The sequence below is a fragment of the Heterocephalus glaber genome, unplaced genomic scaffold (assembly GCF_053883595.1).
Source record: "Heterocephalus glaber isolate CG9 unplaced genomic scaffold, H.glaber_assembly_v1.0 deba00001687, whole genome shotgun sequence".
In the NCBI taxonomy this organism is placed as follows: Eukaryota; Metazoa; Chordata; class Mammalia; order Rodentia; family Bathyergidae; genus Heterocephalus; species Heterocephalus glaber.
Window position 1 is genome coordinate 10,830,648 of NW_028258412.1, and position 21,192 is coordinate 10,851,839.

The 21,192-nt window shown below is 42.7% G+C and overlaps 1 protein-coding gene across 9 annotated transcripts in view; it reads right to left on the minus strand.

Moving 5' to 3' along the window:
- Ube3b (ubiquitin protein ligase E3B) overlaps window positions 1-21,113 on the minus strand; it is a 64,761-nt gene extending 43,648 nt beyond the window's left edge. For 6 of the 9 annotated variants that reach the window (XR_002394466.2, XR_002394467.2, XM_021257308.2 and 3 more), the window contains exons 1-11: window positions 20,888-21,113; window positions 16,435-16,616; window positions 16,175-16,295; window positions 14,285-14,344; window positions 13,844-13,948; window positions 11,809-11,905; window positions 9,914-9,999; window positions 8,356-8,438; window positions 2,648-2,753; window positions 2,214-2,334; window positions 1,106-1,283 (exon numbers count right to left, since the gene is read on the minus strand). Coding sequence is in view for 6 of the 9 variants with exons in the window: in XM_021257308.2 (XP_021112967.1) it covers window positions 1,106-1,283; window positions 2,214-2,334; window positions 2,648-2,753; window positions 8,356-8,438; window positions 9,914-9,999; window positions 11,809-11,905; window positions 13,844-13,948; window positions 14,285-14,344; window positions 16,175-16,295; window positions 16,435-16,595 (1,118 nt within the window). In the remaining 3 variants the exon portion in view is untranslated. Of the gene's footprint in view, window positions 1-1,105; window positions 1,284-2,213; window positions 2,335-2,647; window positions 2,754-8,355; window positions 8,439-9,913; window positions 10,000-11,808; window positions 11,906-13,843; window positions 13,949-14,284; window positions 14,345-16,174; window positions 16,296-16,434; window positions 16,617-20,840 lie in introns of all 9 variants that reach the window. The other 3 variants (XR_015446182.1, XM_013071711.3, XM_087198054.1) reach the window with 1 other exon arrangement.
- Window positions 21,114-21,192: the final 79 nt, after the last annotated feature.

The window sequence follows — 21,192 nt, forward strand, 5'->3', positions numbered from 1 at the left end:
CCTGCAGCTGTGGCCCTACATCTAGCTGACTCAATGCCTCCTCACATTTCCTTGCTTCTGGGGCAGTGTCCTCTCTCCATCTAGGCTGTACCTCAGTACCACCCTCGTTCCTGGAACCTACTGACATCCCTCCACTGCTCAGGTCCTAAACTGGCTCCTGTCACACTGTCGTGATGGTGACAGCTTCCACCTACAGAGCACACACTAGGCCTAGTAGCAGGTCTTTTGCACGGTCTTGTTTGTTCAATCCTTCCAGAGGCACTCTGATGATTATCTCACATTTCAGATGACAAAGCTGGGGTGAAGCAAGTTGTCCAAAGGCACTCAGGGAGCAGGCTGGGAGCTAAGAACCTACTGTCTGTGAAGGAGCTATGTTGCCCCACCTTGGCCCCCAATACCCCTCCTGACTCCAAGCACACATCACAGGTGGGGCCATCATGCTGGGTGGGCTGTCCTAGGCAATGAGTCTTTTTAAATAGACAGGACTCAATGATGCCACTCAGGTACAAGGAAAAGGGAGCAAATCTAGGGATTTCCTTCCCTCCAGTACCTGCCAGGGACCCTATGCCCTAGCAGACATCTGACTGGAAAACAGCTGGATGTCAGTGACCTTAGTTAGTTTCATCTCAGCCCAGCACACTCATCGCATGTTTGTGTTGCTGCCTTAGCTGATCTTTAGTATTCCAAGGTAGTGTTTCTAACACTTTTGAGTTCCCAATTAAAATGTTTAAGGTTTATATTCCACTTCTTGAAAAGGATCTGGGGTAAATTCTATTCCTTTCAATTATCTGTCTTGTTTCAACATCTCCAAAATAGGGTAGTCTAATCAATCAATGAAAGGGATACTGAAGAAGAAAAAATATTGATAGATGAGGTTCATAACTTAGTAATGAAAAGAACAAAATTCAACATCTTATGCTCACTTTTGTAAAAAAACTATCAAGATAGGAAAAAAATGGAAGGATAGTTTTTATTCTCTTTTGGTTTTATCTCTATTTTATACAATGAAGACGTACTATTTTTGTTTTAAGAAACAAAACAAGAAAAGCTGGAAGAAGGAAGAAGGGGAAGTGCTAGGGAGAGACAAGAAGGCAGCAGTGCTTACCCATAATCCACAGATTGGGAGAACCAGCCGAGGACAGGGTGCCAGTGGGTCAGGTTGGATTTCTTCTGGGACACGTACTTCTGACAGTAGCACAGCATCTGGGTGAGCAAGCTCACAAACCCGTCTGTCTCCTCCTCTAACACTTGGGGGCTGAGGGAGCCCAACTGTAGGATGTTGCCTGCAAAGAGAGAAGGCTGAGCCCTGCTCTCTGTGGCTTAGGCAGCCACAGTGTATGTGCAGGAGGAGAGTCCATGTGAGGGGTGCCTGCCAGTGCAGTGCTGGAGACCACAGTATGGGTGCAGGAGTAAGAAAGAGGCCAACCTAACTTCAAATCCTGGCTCTGCTGAGGATGAGCTGCATGGCTCTCAACCCACCTCTTGAATCTGTTTCCTTATCTGCAAGACTGAAATAATGATTCCCACTCTCCATGAGCATTACATAAAAAACACATGTAAAATGTCAGATACACAAAGTTATGTGATATTTACCTAGTATAACACTTTAATATTATATTAATATTTAAAAATCAAGAGTAACACAAGAAATGACAATAACTGAATGTCCTGGGAAATCACTCTTCAGTGTTCACCAAAGTTCTTTAATACTCCTTGGGTGAAGACTCTTGTCAGATATTCCCCTTACAATTTAGCCACAAGAATCTTTTTCCATCTGAAGTTCTTCTCATTAGGCAATGAGAATTATTCATCACCACTGATTCTAAATGCTTCTACCCACAAATCCTTCGTCAACAATGATAACACTGAAACAGGTGAAGCAGGTGCTGCGCTGATCTAAGCCCCACCTAAGTGCCCCCTCCATTCTCTCTTGAAATATGAATTATCCAGGCAACTTACGTTTTCATTTTTCCCTTGGCTCCCAGAAAGCTGAAATCGAATGCCCACCTACAGTCACTTATCTAGCTTCCCAGGTTCATTTCCACATAATTTTTAATTTTACATGTCTATTTCAACTGCCTGAATACATGTTTTTTTACGGTAAACATTTCAAATTGTTATGAAAAACAACCGATAACCTCTAAGCAGGTGAAAAGCAACAGATCCGGGCTTCTTGTGCTGGCTAGAATCAAATTCCAACCACCAATACTCACCCATTAGACAGAGTGTATGGCATCCTTCTAAATTTTCACATATGTCATGGCATCGATCTTCATCTCTTAAAAATATGATGAATTTACGAAGCATGTCATGAGATTCTAAAACAGTGAGACGCTGCAAACAATGGGAGGCTGTTAAGGTGGGAGATGACAAGAGGAGTTTCCCACCAGGGCACGAATTTGATTGTTTACAGATCACCCTTAGTTATGCGGTACACACTATCAGGCACCAAGGAGAAAAAGGACAAAAACGAGAACCTACTTCTTTGGGCTGCTATCATAAGTGTGCCCATAGTGGCTACTGGCTTAGAAGAAAAGCAGGGGAACGAGTGAGAATTAGCAGAGAAATCATTTTATCTTTTAAATTCTAAGAAGGAAAAAACCAAAAGGCAAACTGAATTTTTGGGAAACTCACCATGTCCACTTACCTCAGGGGTCACTGTACTGAGATGAGTCACGAGAGCAGGCACAGACATGATGTGGATGAGGAATGGCCGAATCAGATTGTCTGAAAATTGTGCAGCAATCACAGGGCTAGACACAGACAGATCCACTTATTCAGACAGGTACAGGTGTCCACCCAGAACTAAAGTGCGATCCTGACAAAGACCTCTAACTCCTAGAAATTATGCTTCCCAGGACATCTAGGAAAACGACAGGCTGAAAATGGGGACATACACCAGGGAATGGTTAAGTCGAAGAAAGTAAAGTCACACAATGCAAGACTTTACAGCTATGAGAAATCAGTTTTGGCTGGGTGTGGTGCTAGATGCCTGTGATTCCAGCACTTTGGGAGGCTGAGGCAGGAGGATCACAACTTCGAGCCATAACCAGGCAATCGAGCAACTTAATGAGACCCTATCTCAGAATAAATAAAAAAGGGCTGGGGATGTAGCATAAAGGAAAGGGCCTAGGTTCAATCCCAAGTACCACACACACACACACACACACACACCCCTACAACAAGGGAAGAGAGAAAAGTCAGTTTTGAAGTTTTACTGACACGAGAAAATGCTCATGCTGTAATAAATTATAAAACAAACAGACACACACACATACACACACACACACGTAAACAAAGACATAAATGGGAGAGGAAAAGGACTTCTGGAGGACCCTTATTACAGCTGAATTTTCAATTACGGTTCAATTTTCAATTAAATGGTACTTACCAAAATGTCCACTTGATGATAATTCATCAATAATTCACACTCAAATTAAGCAGTTTATTTCAAAATATTTATAGTTGGATATTAACATTTACAAATATATAAACATGAAAGAAATTGGAAAGGTTGATAAAAACGTTAATGTGTCTCTGGTTGTAAAAACCTTAAGAATTTTTTTCTTCTTTATATTCTTGTGCTTTATATAGGGTTTCTGCAATAAGCATCTATTACTTCCATAATCAGAAAAAGATAAATATTAAAATAATTACCCCTGGGGGTCGGTGATTTAGCTCACTGGCACTGTGCCTGCCTTGCAAGCGCAAGGTCATGAGTTTGATCCCCAATACCAAAAAAAATAAAATTACCTCTATCGCATAGTATATATCAAAATTAACTCAAAATGGATCACAGATCTAAATGCTATAAGTAAAAAATTCTTTTTTTCTCCCTGTTATGGCTTGTGTTTAGATGTTCCCCCAAAGCTTCATGCGGTCATACGTGAGATTTCTTCACAGGTGGCTGGATCTACAGTGTGTGACGCTGGAATTCATTCGTAGTGCAATGCTAGGCTCAAGGGCATTAGGATTAATGTTGTGAGTACTAAGTATCCACCTTAAGTAGTCTGGATAAGATAAAAGGGACAGAAAGACACTCTTAAGGTCCCTTGCTCTTTTTGCTACCTTTCACCAGCCATGAAGTGTTGTCCCCCTGCATGTGCCACCCTGCCTTGGAGCCAGCCGATTATGGACTGAAACCTCTATCAACTGTAAGCCAAATAAACTCTTGCTCCTTTAAATTGGGGGTTAGGTATTTTTGTCTCAGCAGTGAGCAAAGTAACTAAGACATCCCCTCACTACTAGTGCCTGAACCCAGATATTGTTTACTACTGAACTACACCTCTACCACTCTACACCTTTTTATTTTGAGACAGGGTATTGCTAAGTTGTTCAGGTAGGACCTGAACTTCGGATCCTCTTGCTTCAGCCTCCAGCAGTGTTGGGATTATATGCCAGGTGTATGCCACTTTGTGCAGCCTAAAACTATAAAATTCTTGGAAGAAAACACATAAGTCTTTATGACCTTAGGTTATACAATGACTTAGGTAAGACACCAAAATCACAAAAGACAAAAGAAAACATAAATTGCACTTCATAAAAAAAGTTTTCTGATTCAAAAGATACCACCAAGGAAGTGCAAAGATAACCCACAGAGAGGAAGTATTTTCAAATTATATATCTTAGAGAAGTTGGATCCAGAACATAAGAACTCATACTACTCAGTAATGAGAGAACACCCAACTAAAACAGCCACAGGACCTAAATCAACACTACTCTAAAGACATATGAATGGTTAATAAGCACACAAAAGAATGGCCAACACCACTAACCATCAGGGAATTTCAAATCAAAATGACAGTGAGATGCCACATCATACCTATTAGGATAGCTATAATAAAAAAGACAGAGCTGGGAATTTAGCTCAGTGGTTCCACCGCCTGCCTCACAAGCGCAAGGACCCAAGTTCCATCCCTGGTACCAAAAAAAAAAAAAAAAAAAAAAAAGAATAAAAAAGATAACAGTTGTTGGTGAAGATGTGGAGAACTGGAACGTGTATACACTCCTAAAGGGAGTATAAAATGGCACAGGCACTTTCAAAAAGAGTTTGGCAGTTCTTAAAAAAGAAAAAAAAGAGAAAAAAAAGTTAAGCATCCATGACTCACCCACCCATTCTACTCCTAGAAATATACCCAAGAGAAATGAAAACTTATGTCTACACAGAAACTTGTATATAAATGTTCATAACAACACAATACATAATAGCCAAAGAATGGAAATAATCAGATGTGGAATAATCATACAATGGATCATTTGGCTGTAAAAAGGAATGAATTTCTGACACACGGTATAATATAGTTGAGCTTGAACACATTATGCAAAGTAAGAAAAGGCGGTAACAAAAGACCATGTTTGTATGATTCTATTTATGTAAAATGACCAAACAGGCAAACCAAAAGGGACAGAAAGTAGATTATTTGTTGCCAGAACTTTTAGGGAGAGGATAAAGAATGCTGACTAATGGATATGGAGTTTCTTTTTAGGGTAATGAAAATGCTTCAGAATTTGACAGTGGTGATGGTCACACAACTGAATATACTACACATGCCTGAACCATTTACTTTGTGTGAAATATATGGTAATGTGAATTATATTTTAATAAAGATGTTATTTAAAAAGATAATCACTCAGGCTATGCAAGGAAAAAAGGATAACTTACAGGGGAAAAATGGCTTCTAGCTAATGTGTGCACAGTGTTTTTAGTGTATGTGCTGCTGAAGCGAGCACTGTGCACAGTGTTTTTGAGACAAGAAAATTTTATAAGGCTGAAATGCTCCAACTATCAGTGTCCATGTTAAGCACTTGTCTACCTACATGAGGCTGAGCAACAAAGCTAATCTGAGCTGGGCAGGCCAAAAGAGAATCTGGTTATTTTCTGCATGTTAGAAAGAGTTTTAAAACAGGACTAAACAGGGCCAGGGATTTAGCTCAGTGGTTCAGGTGCCTGCCGCGCAAGCGCAAGGTCCTGAGTTCAGTCCCCGGTACCTCCCCCACCCCCCAAAAAAACAAACAATGGAAGGAAAATAGGACTAAACAATTCCCTAGACAGAGGAAAGCATACCACAAGAAAATGGCACAGAAATTATAACTGGTCACTTCACATGTGTCTCCTGACAGAAGCCTGAAAGGGCAGTGTGTTCTGTGTGGACTCTCACAGGAACCTGACGATTCCATCCTGGGCTATGCCCATAGGTAACTTGGCCTGACTGAGCTAGGAGAGACCAGGAGTGAGGACGGAGGACACCATATGAACAGTAGGGGTGCCTCACAGGAGACCAGCCACAGAAGGTCATACACACCCTAAACACTCGTGTTTCCCATGACCTATTTTACCAGCAAGAGATCATCGGAATCTTTCTTTAGCTTAGTTGTAGCTGTCACTCTTTAGCCTCCTTGATGAATAATGTACCATATAAATGCATTGCTAGTGGCACATAGTATAGAGCCCACAATGCAACCAGGAAGAAGGCAGGCATGCAAGGAAAAACAGAAGCCAGGGCTAGTGTGTGGCAATGTACCTGGGCAGGAGAGGGACTCAGATAATTAATGCCCTGGTGGTCTGAGGAACGGCATGAGCTTGGAAAGGTTCCCATGTGGTATTTATTCAAGATATATGTATTGTTCTTAGAATACAAAATATGTGTCCAGTATGTGAGGCCAAGTTTTAAGTAAGGAGCAAAGAATATAGGCTTTAGAGTCAGACGGCCTGGGGTTTATTCCTAACCTTGCCTTTTCCTGCTGTGTAACCAAAAGCAAATGGTTTAAACTCTCTGGACCTTAGTTTCCTCATCTATAAAAGAACAGATAAAAGAATGCGGTTAAGAGTCAAGTTAACAGCATGGCTGTATCCCAGCACTCAGGAGGCCAAGGCCAGCCTGGGCTACATAGTGAGCTCAGAGTGAGAGCTCAGAGCTCACACACAAAAAAAGGTGGTCAGTTAATATTTGTAAAAAGTCTTAGAACAGTGTGTAGCTCATGACTGAATATTGCTAATCATATTTCCAAATTTAGTGCTTATATGTAAACATATCATTTCTGATTTTACAGGCTTTCAGTATATTCTGGTAAAATGACACCACTGAATATCTTCTTTGACAAGGTCCTGATTGTGTTCAACTATATCTGTTTAAGAAAAAAAGCTTTATAGTAGCCTGACCATAACAAGTGACTGGTGGGATCCAATACTTAGAAGAATGATAGATGCTGCTGTAGTCTTAAAAGGAGAAGAAATGTGGTAAAATTATTAGATATAACCACATTGGTGGCTCATATAGTGAATCATGAAAAATTTTAAGCCTGGGATTTTGTATTCATTCTGGCTGTTTTCCCACTGCAACGGCAGAAGAGTAGCTGCCACAGAGGCTGTATGGTCCACTGAGCTAAGAGTATCTACTATCTGGGTCTTCACAGAAGTGTTTGCTAACTCATGGTCTAACCCAGTGATGGTGAACCTTTTAGAGACGAGTGCCCAAACTGAGACCTAAAACTCACACTATCACAAAGTGCCAACACCGCAATTAAACCTGAATACTGAGGTTTTAGTTTAGAAAAAACAGCTCATACATGAACATCTTTTGTCTTAAACCACTTCTCTAAACACTGTCTTCCAAATGGCTCCACGGAAAATGACTCCACTAGGTATTAACAGACATGCTGTACCATCCAAAACCGAGGCAGGGGGACCTGTTTGGGCCAACATCACGTGAAATAAACATAAGGGCTCTTGTGACAACCACAGAACTTGTTCTCAGTGCTTCCAACAGCAAGGTGTGCTGTGGATTTGCAGGAGGAGCAGGGTAGGTGGCTCTCCGCCTCAGCCTTTTTTTTGGGGGGGGGATGAACTTGGGACCTTGGGCTTGCGAGGCAGGCGGCAGAACCACTGAGCTAAATCCCCGGCCCCCCGCTGTCTAACTGTGGCACCTTTCCTGCCAGGAGTTCTTACTAACCCCCTCCAAGTCAGCGATCCCCTCAACAGTTTATGAATATTCTAGACCCACTGATAAACAGATCTTGCCAACTGACAGTTCTTAGGACCCTACAAGGAAATCTTGTTTCTTAGGTACTGTCCATCAACAAATTGATTAAGTGAGGGCAAATAACACAGCTTCCCTGCCCTTCCCGTTCCAGCATTTTGGTCTGTGTTCCTAACACGACCTCCTTAGTCCTCTCCCCTGCCCTTGGCCAAGCCTCCTCCAGCTCTTAGGATTTCTTTATCTGGCCAAATAAGAATTCAAGGAGAAAAGTGATTGGATCTGGCCACCCGCAGCCCAAACACAATTCATTTCGAATACTTTCCCTCAGATTACACTGAAAAACACTCAGGGTACAGAAGGAAGACTCAGAGTTTCTTACCGCAATGCTAGAGAAAAGGCTGCTGTTAAAGTGCCTTTGGACAGACAAGGCCGGGATCTGGCCAGGCCTCGGGTCAACAATACCTGAAAAGAACATTTAACTGGTCAGAGGATAATACCAACTTTGTAGCAGTTTGTATGTTAAAAAACAGAAGCAAAATTTGTAAAATAAGAAAGGTATTGGGTATGGAGTCTTAATCTACTATTGTCTTCCTACTTTAAATATTACATTTGTCTTTGTTTCTTTATTTTGTGGAGACAAGGTCTCTCTAGGTAGCCCAGGCTGGCCTTAAACTCGTGATCCTCCTGCTTCAGCCTCCCAGGTGCTGAAATTACAGGCATGTGCACCACACCCGGCCTTAAATATTACATTAATAAACAGTTTGGAAAAAAATTAACAGCTGAGGGCTGGGAATGTAGCTCTGAGGCGCCACACCTGCCTGGCAAGCGCAAGGTCCTGAGTTCAAGCCTCAGTACCAAAAAAACAAAAAACAACAAACAGCTGAAAGCTGGACTTGGGGGCATGTGCCTGTGGTGCCAGCTACCAGGAGGCTGAGGCAGGAGGATCACTTGAGCCCAAGGGTTTTGGGACAGTGTGGGCAACATCTTGTCTCAAAGAAAGAAAAAGAACCCAGGCACACAGTGGTGCAGTCCTTATAATCCTAGCTATTCAGGAGGCTGAAGCTAAAGGATTACAAGCTCAAGGCCAGCCCCAGGCAACTTAGCTAGACCCTACCTCAAAACAAAAAATGAGGGCCGGGGATTTAGCTCAGTGGTTTCGCCACCTGCTGTGCAGGCAAAAGGACCTGAGTTTGATCCCTGGTACAAAAAAAAAAAAAAAAGAAAGAAAGAAAATGTCTGGGGGTATACTTCAGGAAAAAAAAATCATCAGCTAATAACAAGAATACCTGACTTACATTTCAAGACTATGTTACTGAGAAGCAATTCAGTTACTGTATCAGGCATAGGTCTCCTCTACTGAGACTGAGCTGCTGATAGACCACTTTTTGCCATCACGCTACCTCACAGGGTTGTTGTAAGGAGAACAAGAAACCAAATCAGGAAATAGCCCATTGCACAGCCAGGTAGAAAGGCAACATCAACACTACTTCTCAAACCCAAGAATTCCACTGTGCTTCTCAACAGCAGCCAAGCTTCTAACAATTCTTGGGGGTACAACCTGGCACAATAAGGTGCAGAGTGGACAGAGGCTATTTGAGGTCACAGAGCTAGAAATACAATTCCAGGCCTACAAAGAAGGAACCTGAAGCAACAAAACATGAGACCTCCTTCCTGAGTTTAAATTTCAAAAGAATGAATTACCTGTGTAGCCAAAACTGTAATGCCCTTGTTACAGGGATCCCAATGCCACTGTCCTCCTTTCCCTCAACCACTGGTGACCCAAGGGAGGGGGAAGGAGGAGAGGACACTGGGCATTAAACTCTTCCTACAGAACGTGCTTCTGTGTGAAGGCACCAGATGTGCCCAAACCAGTGTAAAAGTCTAACTTCAGGCACTGGGGGATGGGAGGTCACATCTTAGGGGGTGGCATCACATACCCGCAACACAGAATAAAACCCACACTGGTTGAGATGTCCCATTATATTTGCACAAATGTGGTTCATGGCAAGTCGAAGGCTCTCACCTAAATGAAGAAAAAAGTTTGTGAAAAAAAAATATCTTGCCATAACATAACCCGTTTATCTTAGGCAGAAAATTATGCCCCAGGCCCAAGACTGTAAGGAAATGTGACACTGTCTTGGCTTCCTGCTCCCTTCTGTCCGGTCTGAACCATATCACAGGGAGGCTCTGGATATCCTGATTCATTCTCTCCTGGAAGGCCTGGCTCAAGTGACTTTTTGGGTGCTGGGTCCTTTCCTTCCCTCAGCGAGAAGAAATGTTGGCCTCCTAGCTCCCTGCTCCTTTCCAACTCCTTTTTAGGGTGTGGTGCCCTCTACTCTCCCTGGATGCCTCCTCTCCCTACTGGGACATGAGTTTCCTGCAGGGGTCAGAATTCAATAATTTTTTATTTTTAAAATGTCTTTTGGTTTTTTAAGACAGGGTCTTGCTAGGTAGGTCAGGCTGGCCTTGAGCTCACTGTGATCCTCCTGCCTCAGCCTTCCGAGTGCTGGGATTACAGGTGTACACCACCAAGCTTGGCTCAACAATCTTTTAGATCCCTCCCAGAGTCCAGGACAATGCCTAACATACACCCTCGTTTGCCTGGAGCTTTTGCCCAGAATCTTCTGCTTTCAGTCTCTCCTTCCTTCTTCACTCTGAACACTGCCTCTCCCTCCAGCTCTGAGCTCAGACATCACTTTTGCAAGGAAAACTAAGCCCTAGTCAAAGAAAGGCTTCCTCAATCCCAATGAATACTCTCATTCCTTAGGACTTTTCCTTCCAAGCACTTATTATCATCTTTTTTTTTTTTTTTTTTTGGTACCGGGGATCGAACTCAGGTCCTTGCGCTTGCAAGGCAGGCAGTGGAACCATTGAGCTAAATCCCCGGCCCAGCTTATTATCATCTTATAGAGGCATCTCACAAATACAGCGTTTGTCAGGGCTGGTTCCAGATCTCCTTTTGTATGTCAAAATCTATGGATGCTCAAGTCCCTTACATAAAATGTTGTAGTATTTGTATAGAACCTACACCCTTCCTCCTGTGTACTGTAAATCATTTGTAGATTACTTATAACACCCAATACAATGTAAATGATAGGTATTTGTTAGACTATATTGTTAAGGAATGACAAGAAGTCTCTACATGACTGGTACAGATACATATTTTTTCAAATATTTCTGATCCATGATTGGTTGGCTGAATCCATGGAGAAGGAACCTGCAAATACGGAGTCTAACTCTGTGTGAGTGACTTCTACTTAGCATCTCTAGACTCTAAGTTCAGTGAGGACCAGAGCACTGAAAATCCCAAGAGGGCAGCGGCCTTTTCTGTTTTCTCATCACTGTGTCCCCAGTACCCATGGGGATACAGTGTCCGGCATACAGTAGGCTGTCGGCTAAATGGATGAATAAAAAAGAATATATGAAATATGTAAGGCTAAGGATAATTTCTTCTTCAGGGAAAAAGGTAGGTTTATAATACAAATTTTACGGGCAAAATACAATTATTTGCTACTTAATGGCTTTCTAAATGAAATAAGAAAGCGTAAATGAACATTATCATTTACAGGCTGAGGTGCTATAAGAATTATAAAAAATGAGATTAGAATATCCTTTAAATGTAAGTTTGAATGGGGGAGAGTGTGACGCACAATACTGGCACATTCTGGATCCTGCCACACAGTCTGTCAGGAAGTGCCAAGGGCATCTGTGTAGTCTCAGAGCCTTCCCCGATTCTCGTGGTTGTAATACTGCTTCTTAATAAAGGAAAAGAGACGCTCCATCCTCTATGCAAATGCCAGTTAGGAAAGATTTTGAAGCAAGTCTCACCGACCTTTTCCTCGGAGAATTTTCCATGTGGAAGTGTCTGTGAAGGTGACAAGCATGGTCAAGTAGAGTGTGATGAGTTTGGAGTCTTGTAGGATTTCAGGCTGGAAACAGTAAGAGGAGGAAGAGTAAGACTCATACCATCCAATCCCAGGCAGTAGAACACCCATTTTACAACTTTCTCAGGGCACTCAGACTACAAAAACTGAGTCAGGACTCTAAGTGTATTCTTTTTCTCCTGGGGAATGGCCACTGTGGAGTCAGATGACGAGGATTTCATCATGCTAGTGCTTAACCATGTAACCAAAGGCTCTTGGGAATGCAGCACTGACTATTCTTGGGAAACAGGATGACAGGGCTGGATTACCACATGTGCATATGTCTGTGCTTGAACACTGTAGCAACTGTAGAAATGCAACTGAGCATAACAGGGACTCTAGGTTCTGACTTCTGGCTTCACCACTTATTAGCTGTGTGATCTTGGTCAAGTTTCTTAACCTCTCTGTGCTTGATTTCCTCATCTGTTGACTAGAAATAGTAACGTGTTTTCCTCCTGGGGTTGCTTGGGGGAATAAATGGATTAATGCCCACAAAACATCAACCTTAGTGTCCAGCACATGGATAACTCCATATATTGTTGGTTGCTATTATGATTGTTCACTATTTCACAAGAGTAACTCAGGCAAAATGCTTGCCTGCTTTCCAGGCTCACAGACCTATAGCACACACATCTGAAAGGAGCCTGGAGCTCCTTAGTTCAAACCCTCAACTCACAGGAAGAAGAGAGGGGAAGGACTTGATCAGGGAAGGGTGGGAAATCAGCACAACAGAACTAAATGGAAGATCCTCCTGGCTCCAAACCCAGTGCTCTTTCTCCCAATACCTGCTTCCACACATAAACTACTCTTATGTTTTCACAGTAGAAGAGCCCTTCTCAAAGAGAAACTGTTAGGGAATATTGATTCCAAAAGCAGGGAGAAGCATCTGCCTGGCTCCAATGGAGGTAGGGGAGTGATCTGCTCACCTGGCTGAAGACACTGTGATGGAAGCTCAGGACTCTGAGCTCAGGGTGGTAGGACCACTTCCCTGTGCCCTCAGCCTCACCTGATAAGCTGCCTGTGGCTTGCTACTAGCTTGCTGCCTTGGATGGGCTGTGACTAAGAGTCATCCACCAGCACCATAACAGCTGGGGATGAGGCAGGGTTTGGGGACATTTGCTCCAGTGCTCAGGTGCAATCTGAGTCCTTGAAAAGCCTTGGTTTCTGAAACCTCTCCCTCGCTGTGTGCAAAGTAGAAAGACTGCTCTTTGCCTCTGCTCACACTGCCTTCTACCTCTGTGTAACACCGGGGCAGGCACAGCACCTGCCTGGGCCAGGAGCAGTAGCTCTTTGCTCTCACCACTATGACTGGTTCAGGGTTTAGCCCAGAGTACTACTGAGCCTGTAAGAATCCTCCTACATTTTTGAGCTAGTGGGGGAGGCCTTTTTCTCTTTGGTCAAGATAGCATGGATGTGAGGCTGGAACTACTGACTGCCATGAGTACAGCACGAGGGGATGCAGGGCCTCCCAAAGGGAGGAGAGATAACAGAAAAGAACTAGAAGAATCTAGAAGTCCTACGTTCTAGTCATCCCCAGTTACCAAGTTGTAGAACATATTCTATAACAAAACATTCTGTCTTACCCTGTTTGCATTACTTACTTTGCTCATGTTGGGTTTCTGTATGTTACCTCTAAGAAGAGGCCCAATTAGGACAAAGATATAAATCATAAAGTATTCATTACATCAAAAGAACAAGAAGGAAGATAGGATTCCCCAGCATTGAGACTATGGCAAGTGTGGTCAATGTTCAACATATTATACTAAAGAAGGGCTCACATTGCTAGCAACATCTGTTTTGCTCTCTTCCAGAACAGTGGCTCAACAGTAATTCTTTACTGGACCCTGAATGATAGCTCTTCACATTTGTAACCAATGAGGGAATGATGTAGACTAAAAATATAAAGGGAAAGTTCCAGAGAATGATTTACAGGTTGGTTTTTACCTTGAGCTGCTCAAGAAACTCACAGCAATACCACAGAATAGACTTGATCTGTTTAATCCACAGGAGAGTAAGATCCTTGGAAAGAGCCAGGGACACATACCACACCTATAAGCAGAGGACAGGAATGCGATGGCAATTATAGGGGTCATACTATACATGGCCTCTCTACTGGAGCTGGACCTATTAGCTAATGCCAGTGCCAGATAAAGTGGTAAAGATGAATGGATGAATAAACAGCAAGTAGGACTAAACCCAAAGATAAAAAAACCTAGTAAGGGCATTTATTGTCCTAAGTAAGAGGCAAGAGCAGAACACAGCTCCTTGGACAGTTAAGACCAAGGCATCATTTGAACTCTAAATGTTTTCCATTCACCCATTATTTACTTGCATGTATGGCCCTCAAGAGCTTGGGGGAGACTCTCCAGCTCCTGAGCCACTTACCTTAGGTTCATTCTCGGCATCCATGCTGCTCAAGATGCAACGACACAACTTCTCAAATCTCTGCAGAGGCAGAAAAGGGATCATAAATTTCCACAAATAACCAAAAATCGAGAGGCACATGGGCACACACAGTGAGTATAAGACATGTGCAGGCAATATGCCAGGTAACTCACATGTGATCATTTTCAATTCCTCCTTACAGATGTGGAGACTGAGGATCAGAAGAGCTAAAGACAGCCTCTCAAGTAACTGGTCCCTAGGCTAGATGAGCCCTTCCAAGGTGTTTTACAAACTGGTGTATTTCATATAAAAATCCAGAATGGAGGTTTCTGTTGTTGTTGTTTGTTTTTGCAGTGAACCCAGGGCCTCAAACATAGCAGGCAAGAACTCTACCACTAAGCTGCATCTCCAGGCCCATGGTGCTTTTTGAAAACTGAAATTACATCTGAAAAACTGGGCTTGGATTAGCAACAGTGGTGGTCTTCAGTCCTCCATTTTGTAAGCATCCTGAACACTGACTTTTGTCTCACAGCCATCAGCTAAAGGTTGCTGTACCATCACTTTTATCCTGCTGTGCGAAAGGAACAAAGTAGAAACTGGAAAACAGGTTACACTTTGGCTGTACTACTCCCAGATCCACCCGGAAAAATGTGATGGCCCTGCAATTTCCTCCTCTGTAAGACCGGATCACCTGTCTGAGCTTGTCTGTGCTCATCTACCTGACAGGGTACCCCATGCCCATGCAACCCTCCCTCTCTGCTGAGCTCAGAGCTCCATAAGGGTAGAAGCCTTGCTGCCTTGTGTCCTTGTGGAGCCTCAGTGGCATCCTCAGTACTATTATAGATAATTATCTGCTTCCCTGGGACTGTATTTTCCAGGCCAATCATTCTCATCTTGAAGGTGGAAACCAGTGTTTTTGGTTTGGTTTGCAATGTGCTAAAAAAAATCCAAATTAGTTACCAACTTGTATTAATCAGAACATTAAGCATAAAGACCCAGGTCTCTAGTGTTTTGTTTTTGTTTTGGCGGTACTGACAATTGAACCCAGGACTTTTCATTTATTTATTTTTTTGGTACTGGGGATCGAACTTGGGTCCTTGTGCCTGCGCAGCAGGTGGCGAAAACCACTGAGCTAAATCCTCGGCCCTTACCTTTTATTTTTAGTTTTGAGACAGGGTCTAAGTCACTAAGTTGTCCAGGTTGCATGCATATTTGTGAACCTCCTGCCTCAACCTCCCAGAGTGCTAGGACTACAGGTATGCACTACTACACCCAGCTTCTGTTTAAAAAATCAGAGTATAAGTCCACCACTGGAAGGAACCTACTAGCATGTGCTTCCCTTTGGATGACAGGAAACAAACTTTGCTGCTCCCTTTGATGCTCTAAGCACAGCCTGTCAGTTACTGTTTCTTATGATTTGTATTTCCCTTCATATATAATGTCTTTGTTTTGTTTGGCAGTACTAGGGATTGAATCCAGAGCCTCTGCACTGAGCTATAACCCCAACCCTTTTTTATTTTGAGACAGTCTGAGTTGCACAGGTGGGGCTTGAGCTTGCAATCCTCCTGCCTCAGCCTCCCGAGTGCTGGGCTTACAGGTATGTGCCACCATGCCTGGCTTCATATATGGTGTCTTTTACTCATATACCTAGGCTGCCTGTCTCCTGTATACATCTGAGTCCAATGTGTGTTTGTAACCGTGTGAAAAATCCCCAGAAACCATGGGCATGATCTCTACAAAACAGGTCCCAAGAAAACAAAAGGGGTAGGAGGTAGGGGTAAAATAGCTACTTCAGAGAGCTGCTGCATGGACAAAATGAGTTAATGTTTGCAAAATGGGTATAAAAAGTCCTGGCATATGGATATATATATATTTGATATCATTATTTACCTCATTATCCTCTTTAATCCTGAATAAGAACAGCAGTTTCCTAGTAGTCTTAAAAATACAAAGCGCACTTCCTTTATTGGACCCTGAGTCATCGCCTTTTAAAAATTCATCAATCTCTCTCCTAGGGAGGGAAGAGTAAAAAGAAAGACATTTCAAACTAGAAGCTCACAGCATCTGGAGGCATTGTAAGGGAAAATTCATTCTTTTTCTTATTAATTGGGAGCAGAAGAAAAATGTCCTGACGAGTTCCTGGCACCCACCTGATGTCTCTATGCAGTTGACGCCGACACAGGAAACTCCGGACATAAGCCTGAATCTCCACGGCGGCGCGCTCCCGCTCCTTCTGAACCAGCCTTTCTTCTCGTGCCTGCCGGGTTCTGTCGATAAACCATGCTCTCGAGGTCTGAGATACAGTGAACATGTTTGCAAACCTGCACAAACTCTGCAAAGAAAATGGCAAGGAGCTGCTGTATGGACGGCTGTATGAAAAACACACATAGAAAAGAGCTCAAATGCAAAGGGCAGGCAGGGACTGGGGCAGCAGCAGAGAGATGTTCAGGACCCTCTAGCACCTTCCAAGGTGCTCTCAGCAACCCTGGCACAACCCAGACTCCTATCGGTTCCTTTCAGGCAATTCACCTAGGTCAGAAATGTTGTATTCTGTACTAAATGATTATGTTTTCTTAAGAGACAAAGCATACATAGTGCCTGGCATAAAGTACTGGAAGGTTCGGTACAAATTTATTTATTTATTTTGGTACTGGGGATCGAATTCAGGACCTTGCGCTTGCCAAGCAGTCATGTGTACAAGTTTAATAAAGGAACAGAGCATGAACCAATCCCACCATAACGCTCCAGTTCAAATCAGGAATCCTCTAAGTCAAAGATTCCCAGATACAGTATTGAATTTTCTGGAGAAGTCCAACATATTTGGGAAGCTAACAATAAGCAATAAACTATTTTTCCAAGTAAAAGCTTGAGGGAAAAAAAAAAATCAAACATCATACTTGTCACCATTATTTTAGTCATCCATTCACTCAACAAACATTTACTGGTACCTATATTGTGCCCAGCACAGTAAGTCTTTTTCTTTTTGAAGGGCCAATTTTAACACTAAAAAGGAACAAAGTATCCAGGTGTGGTGGTGCACACCGTAATCCCAGCTACTTGGGAGGCTAAGCAAAAAAGATTGGAAGTATGAGACCAGCCTGGGCAACCCAGTGAGACCTTGTCTCAAAATAAAATTTTAAAAAAGGGCGGGCAGTATACTCAGTGGTGGAATGGTTGGCTCACACACACCAGGCCCTGAGTTCAATCCCTAGTATGGGGAGGGAGATTTGGGGGGCCAGACTGAAGTGAATTTCAGAAATCCACTTCTGGAAAACTCCCTTTACCAGGTTAAGTTACTCAAAGCAGCACCTATAAAGAAACATCATCAAGAATAAAAGGTTTGTGCTAGGCTCCTGCCACACAAACACATTTGGGACTTCTATGGTCCCTTTTCAACACTGATTCACACCTGTCAAATAACACCAGAACTGCCAACATGTGAGTCTGTCTTCAACAACTTTTAAGAGCCTGCCTAACCACAGGGAGTGAGAAGGCTGAAGGAAGAAAGGTATCTGTCTTCTGAGTTCTTCACTCCTTTGGCCCCAATCTAGAGACCTCACCTGACAACTCACCCATGTAGCAGAAATGCTAAATAACCATTAGTTTGACTTTCTTTTTTTTGGTGAGGGGCTACCAGGGATCCAACTCGGGACCTTGTGCTTGTGAAGCAGGCAGTGGATCCACTGAGCTAAATCCTCGGCTAGGTAACCATTAGTGATCTTGCACAGGACACACAGCTGAGGACAACTTCTCACTTCAAAGGAGCTTGGTGTTTGTTTGTTTTTTGTTTTTTTCTGACAGAAGCAAAAGAAAAAGAATCCAGATTTAAAGTTTTTTGGTACCAGGGATCGAACTCGGGTCCTTATGCTTGTGCAGCAGGTGGTGAAACCACTGAGCTAAATCCCCGGCCCTTAAAGTTGTTTTATAGGTGTGGTATCATATATCTTCGTGAGTAGTATAAGTAATAAATGCTCAAGGGCCAGGGATTTAGCTCAGTGGTTCCACTGCCTGTCTTGCAAGCACAAGGTCCTGAGTTCAATCCCTGGCACACACACACACACACCAAATATATATATGTGGTGTGTGTGTGTGTGTGCTCAAAGTTTAAGAAAAAAATTATGTCCTGTTTCGTTAAAATCTCATCTAAATATTAAGACTATATATCCCCAGTCCTTGAAATATAAAGGGAATAGGTTGAAAATAATTCTAAAGTTGTTGAACTAAAGCTTTACAGGCTCTAAGATGGTAAACAAAAATAACAGAGGTGATGAAATATTAAAAAGCCAATGAAAATTTTGACATCTTTTAACAGTATAGAAAAATGTTTATGTTCTTGAGTGGAAAAAATGGCTACTTGTAAACCATACAATCCCAATTACCTAATGGAAAAAACAAATGTGCAGGCACATATCACACTGGGATGAAATATGCCAACATGTTAAGACTGGTTAAACATGGAGGCACTAGGTCAATCCACAACACTACACCCAAAAATGTTGTTTTGAGGCAATGTAAGATTATGGAAAATCTTCCTGTTTCTATTTTCTAAATTTTCCAGAGAGCATATAGTAATTGGCATTGCACAGAAACACATTGGATTTGGAATCACACAGAACTCTACCAGTATTGTAGAGACTGAGTCTTTATCTGTTATCTTTATCTGTTAATCGGCTCAGAGGCCCATCATGGGAACTGAGATGTGTATCAAGCAACAACTGAGATGATGACAGAGCACAGTCAATAAGTCTATTTAATGCATTATTTTTATGGACACAATTTTTTTTTCTTTTCAACACTTCTGCAGAAATTTCCAACTGGAGTCACTAAGGTTCTTTGGATAGAAGTAATGCCAGCTTCCTGATGTTTTTCACTCATTAAATTTTTTCCTGTCCTCAAGGGTCTTAAACCAGTCTTGGCACTTGGGTTATGAAGCCCTGGCCTTAGTCATAACAGCTTCAAGCTCCTGAGAGGTGCAAAGGACCAGGGCCCACGCCATGAGCACAACAACATACGATCTCTTTGTAACATGTCCCTTACTGGCGGGGGTGGGGGTGGGGTCATGGGGATCAGAAGAGGGAGCTGCTTCTCAATTGAAGGAGAGAAGATTACATGCAATCTGTGCCTAATTACATGTAAGCCCATCTCAAAACTTTTACTTCTCCCAGGGGACCTCAGAGAATAAGATTCCCTTCTTGAGATTACCACCCTCTTGGCTACATTGGTTTCTGTTTACACTGTATAGTAGTCTATGTAGTTTTTCTCATTTTTTTCCAATATACCTCCTCCATTTGCATAATGTGTACTAGGGCTCATCAAATAAAATACATAATCAAATACCAAGTACTTATTTTGTTAAGTGCTACAGAGAATAAAAGAAAAGTCTGTAACAGAAAAGGACGTGGATCAATCCTGATTCTACCCCTCATTTGCCAATTTATTTATATACACACATATATTTTAAAATATATTATATAAAATACAATCCAGGTTAGACCATTAGCAAGTGGTAGAGTTATGATTTTAATACCTACAGGATTCAAACTCTGTACTACTTCTATATTCCCATGATACCTGCTCAAAATCAGTCTTTTCTGGGTGAGGTCAACTTCATGGAGAATTACAAAGGCCCATGATAGTCCAGAGAATATTGTCCCAGGGTCAAGTACCATAAATATTAACTACTTAATGATTTTTTCTGTATGGTAATAAGGGCTGCCAGTTTAATGACCATAAAAGTTTGTTACAGACTATGTATCAGACAACGTACCAACCCTGTCTTTTCAACAGCTGTCTTGTTAGGTCTCAACAACTTTTTTTTTTAACTCAGGAATACACAACAGGACTAGGAAAAATCATTAATATTCGCTATCATTTATTGAAAGCTACAGCCTTTCTAGGTGGGTGTTAATATCAATTTCATCTTCAGTGGGGAAAATGAAACAGAGGAGTCATGACTTGCCACAGATCTCTGGGCTTCTAAATTTGACCCAAAGCAATAACTTCTTGGTAAGTATACCACACAAGATCCAGGGCTCCTCCTTTACAGAATGGCAAAACAAAGAGAAGATAAGAACGCAAGGCTGCCCATGGGCCTAGGTCCAAGTTTAATTATGACTTTGATTTTCTTTATTAAGGAACTGGGGGTTAGGCACAGTACTAAAACGTACTATAAAACGTTCTCTAGGAAACAAGCCAATTATTCCATTCTACAGAGAAGGAAACAGAGTCAGAGAAAAGAGTGGAGTCACCCAGGGTCATAAAGCAAGCGAATAGAAATAGAACTCCAGTCTGAGTGACTCCTGAGGCCTGGTGTCTTTCCTTGGCATCAACAACCTCAACAACAAATCCTCTTCGCTCAGCATTAGTTAATTCACAAAGGGCTATCGCCTCAAAGAAGAAAAGAGGTGGAAAGACCCCTGAGGATCGAAAGGTAGCCCCCCAAACCTACCTCTCCGACCAAGCAGACTCGGCTCCAGAACCACCTCCCTCAAAGTCCCCAAGCCCACCCAGAGAACCGAAGGCCCTTATTCCCACCCGCTACCCGCAGGCTATAGACCTTTATCCATTTGAGGCCCCGCGCTCGGGGTCCGGGTTGCAACTTACACCGCCTCAGCCCAATATCCCCGAGTTCTGCCAAACCCGGGGCAACGGCCAAAGACCGACCGCCATCTTGCCCCGGGGTGTTCGCTCTCCAAACTCCGCCGGGAAGCAAGTATCCGGTTCCGGGAAACAAGAGTTCTGCAGAGTTTATTTGCCCAGGAATAAAAACCTCCTTTCGCTTCTCCTCTTCTCTGGCAGGTGACAAACCTGAACATTCAGGAGTGGGATAAATGCCTGACCCAGCTGAGGGGAGATGGAACCCATCCCGGCAAGGGAGGATAAAAAGAAAGCGGTCATATCTGGGACGA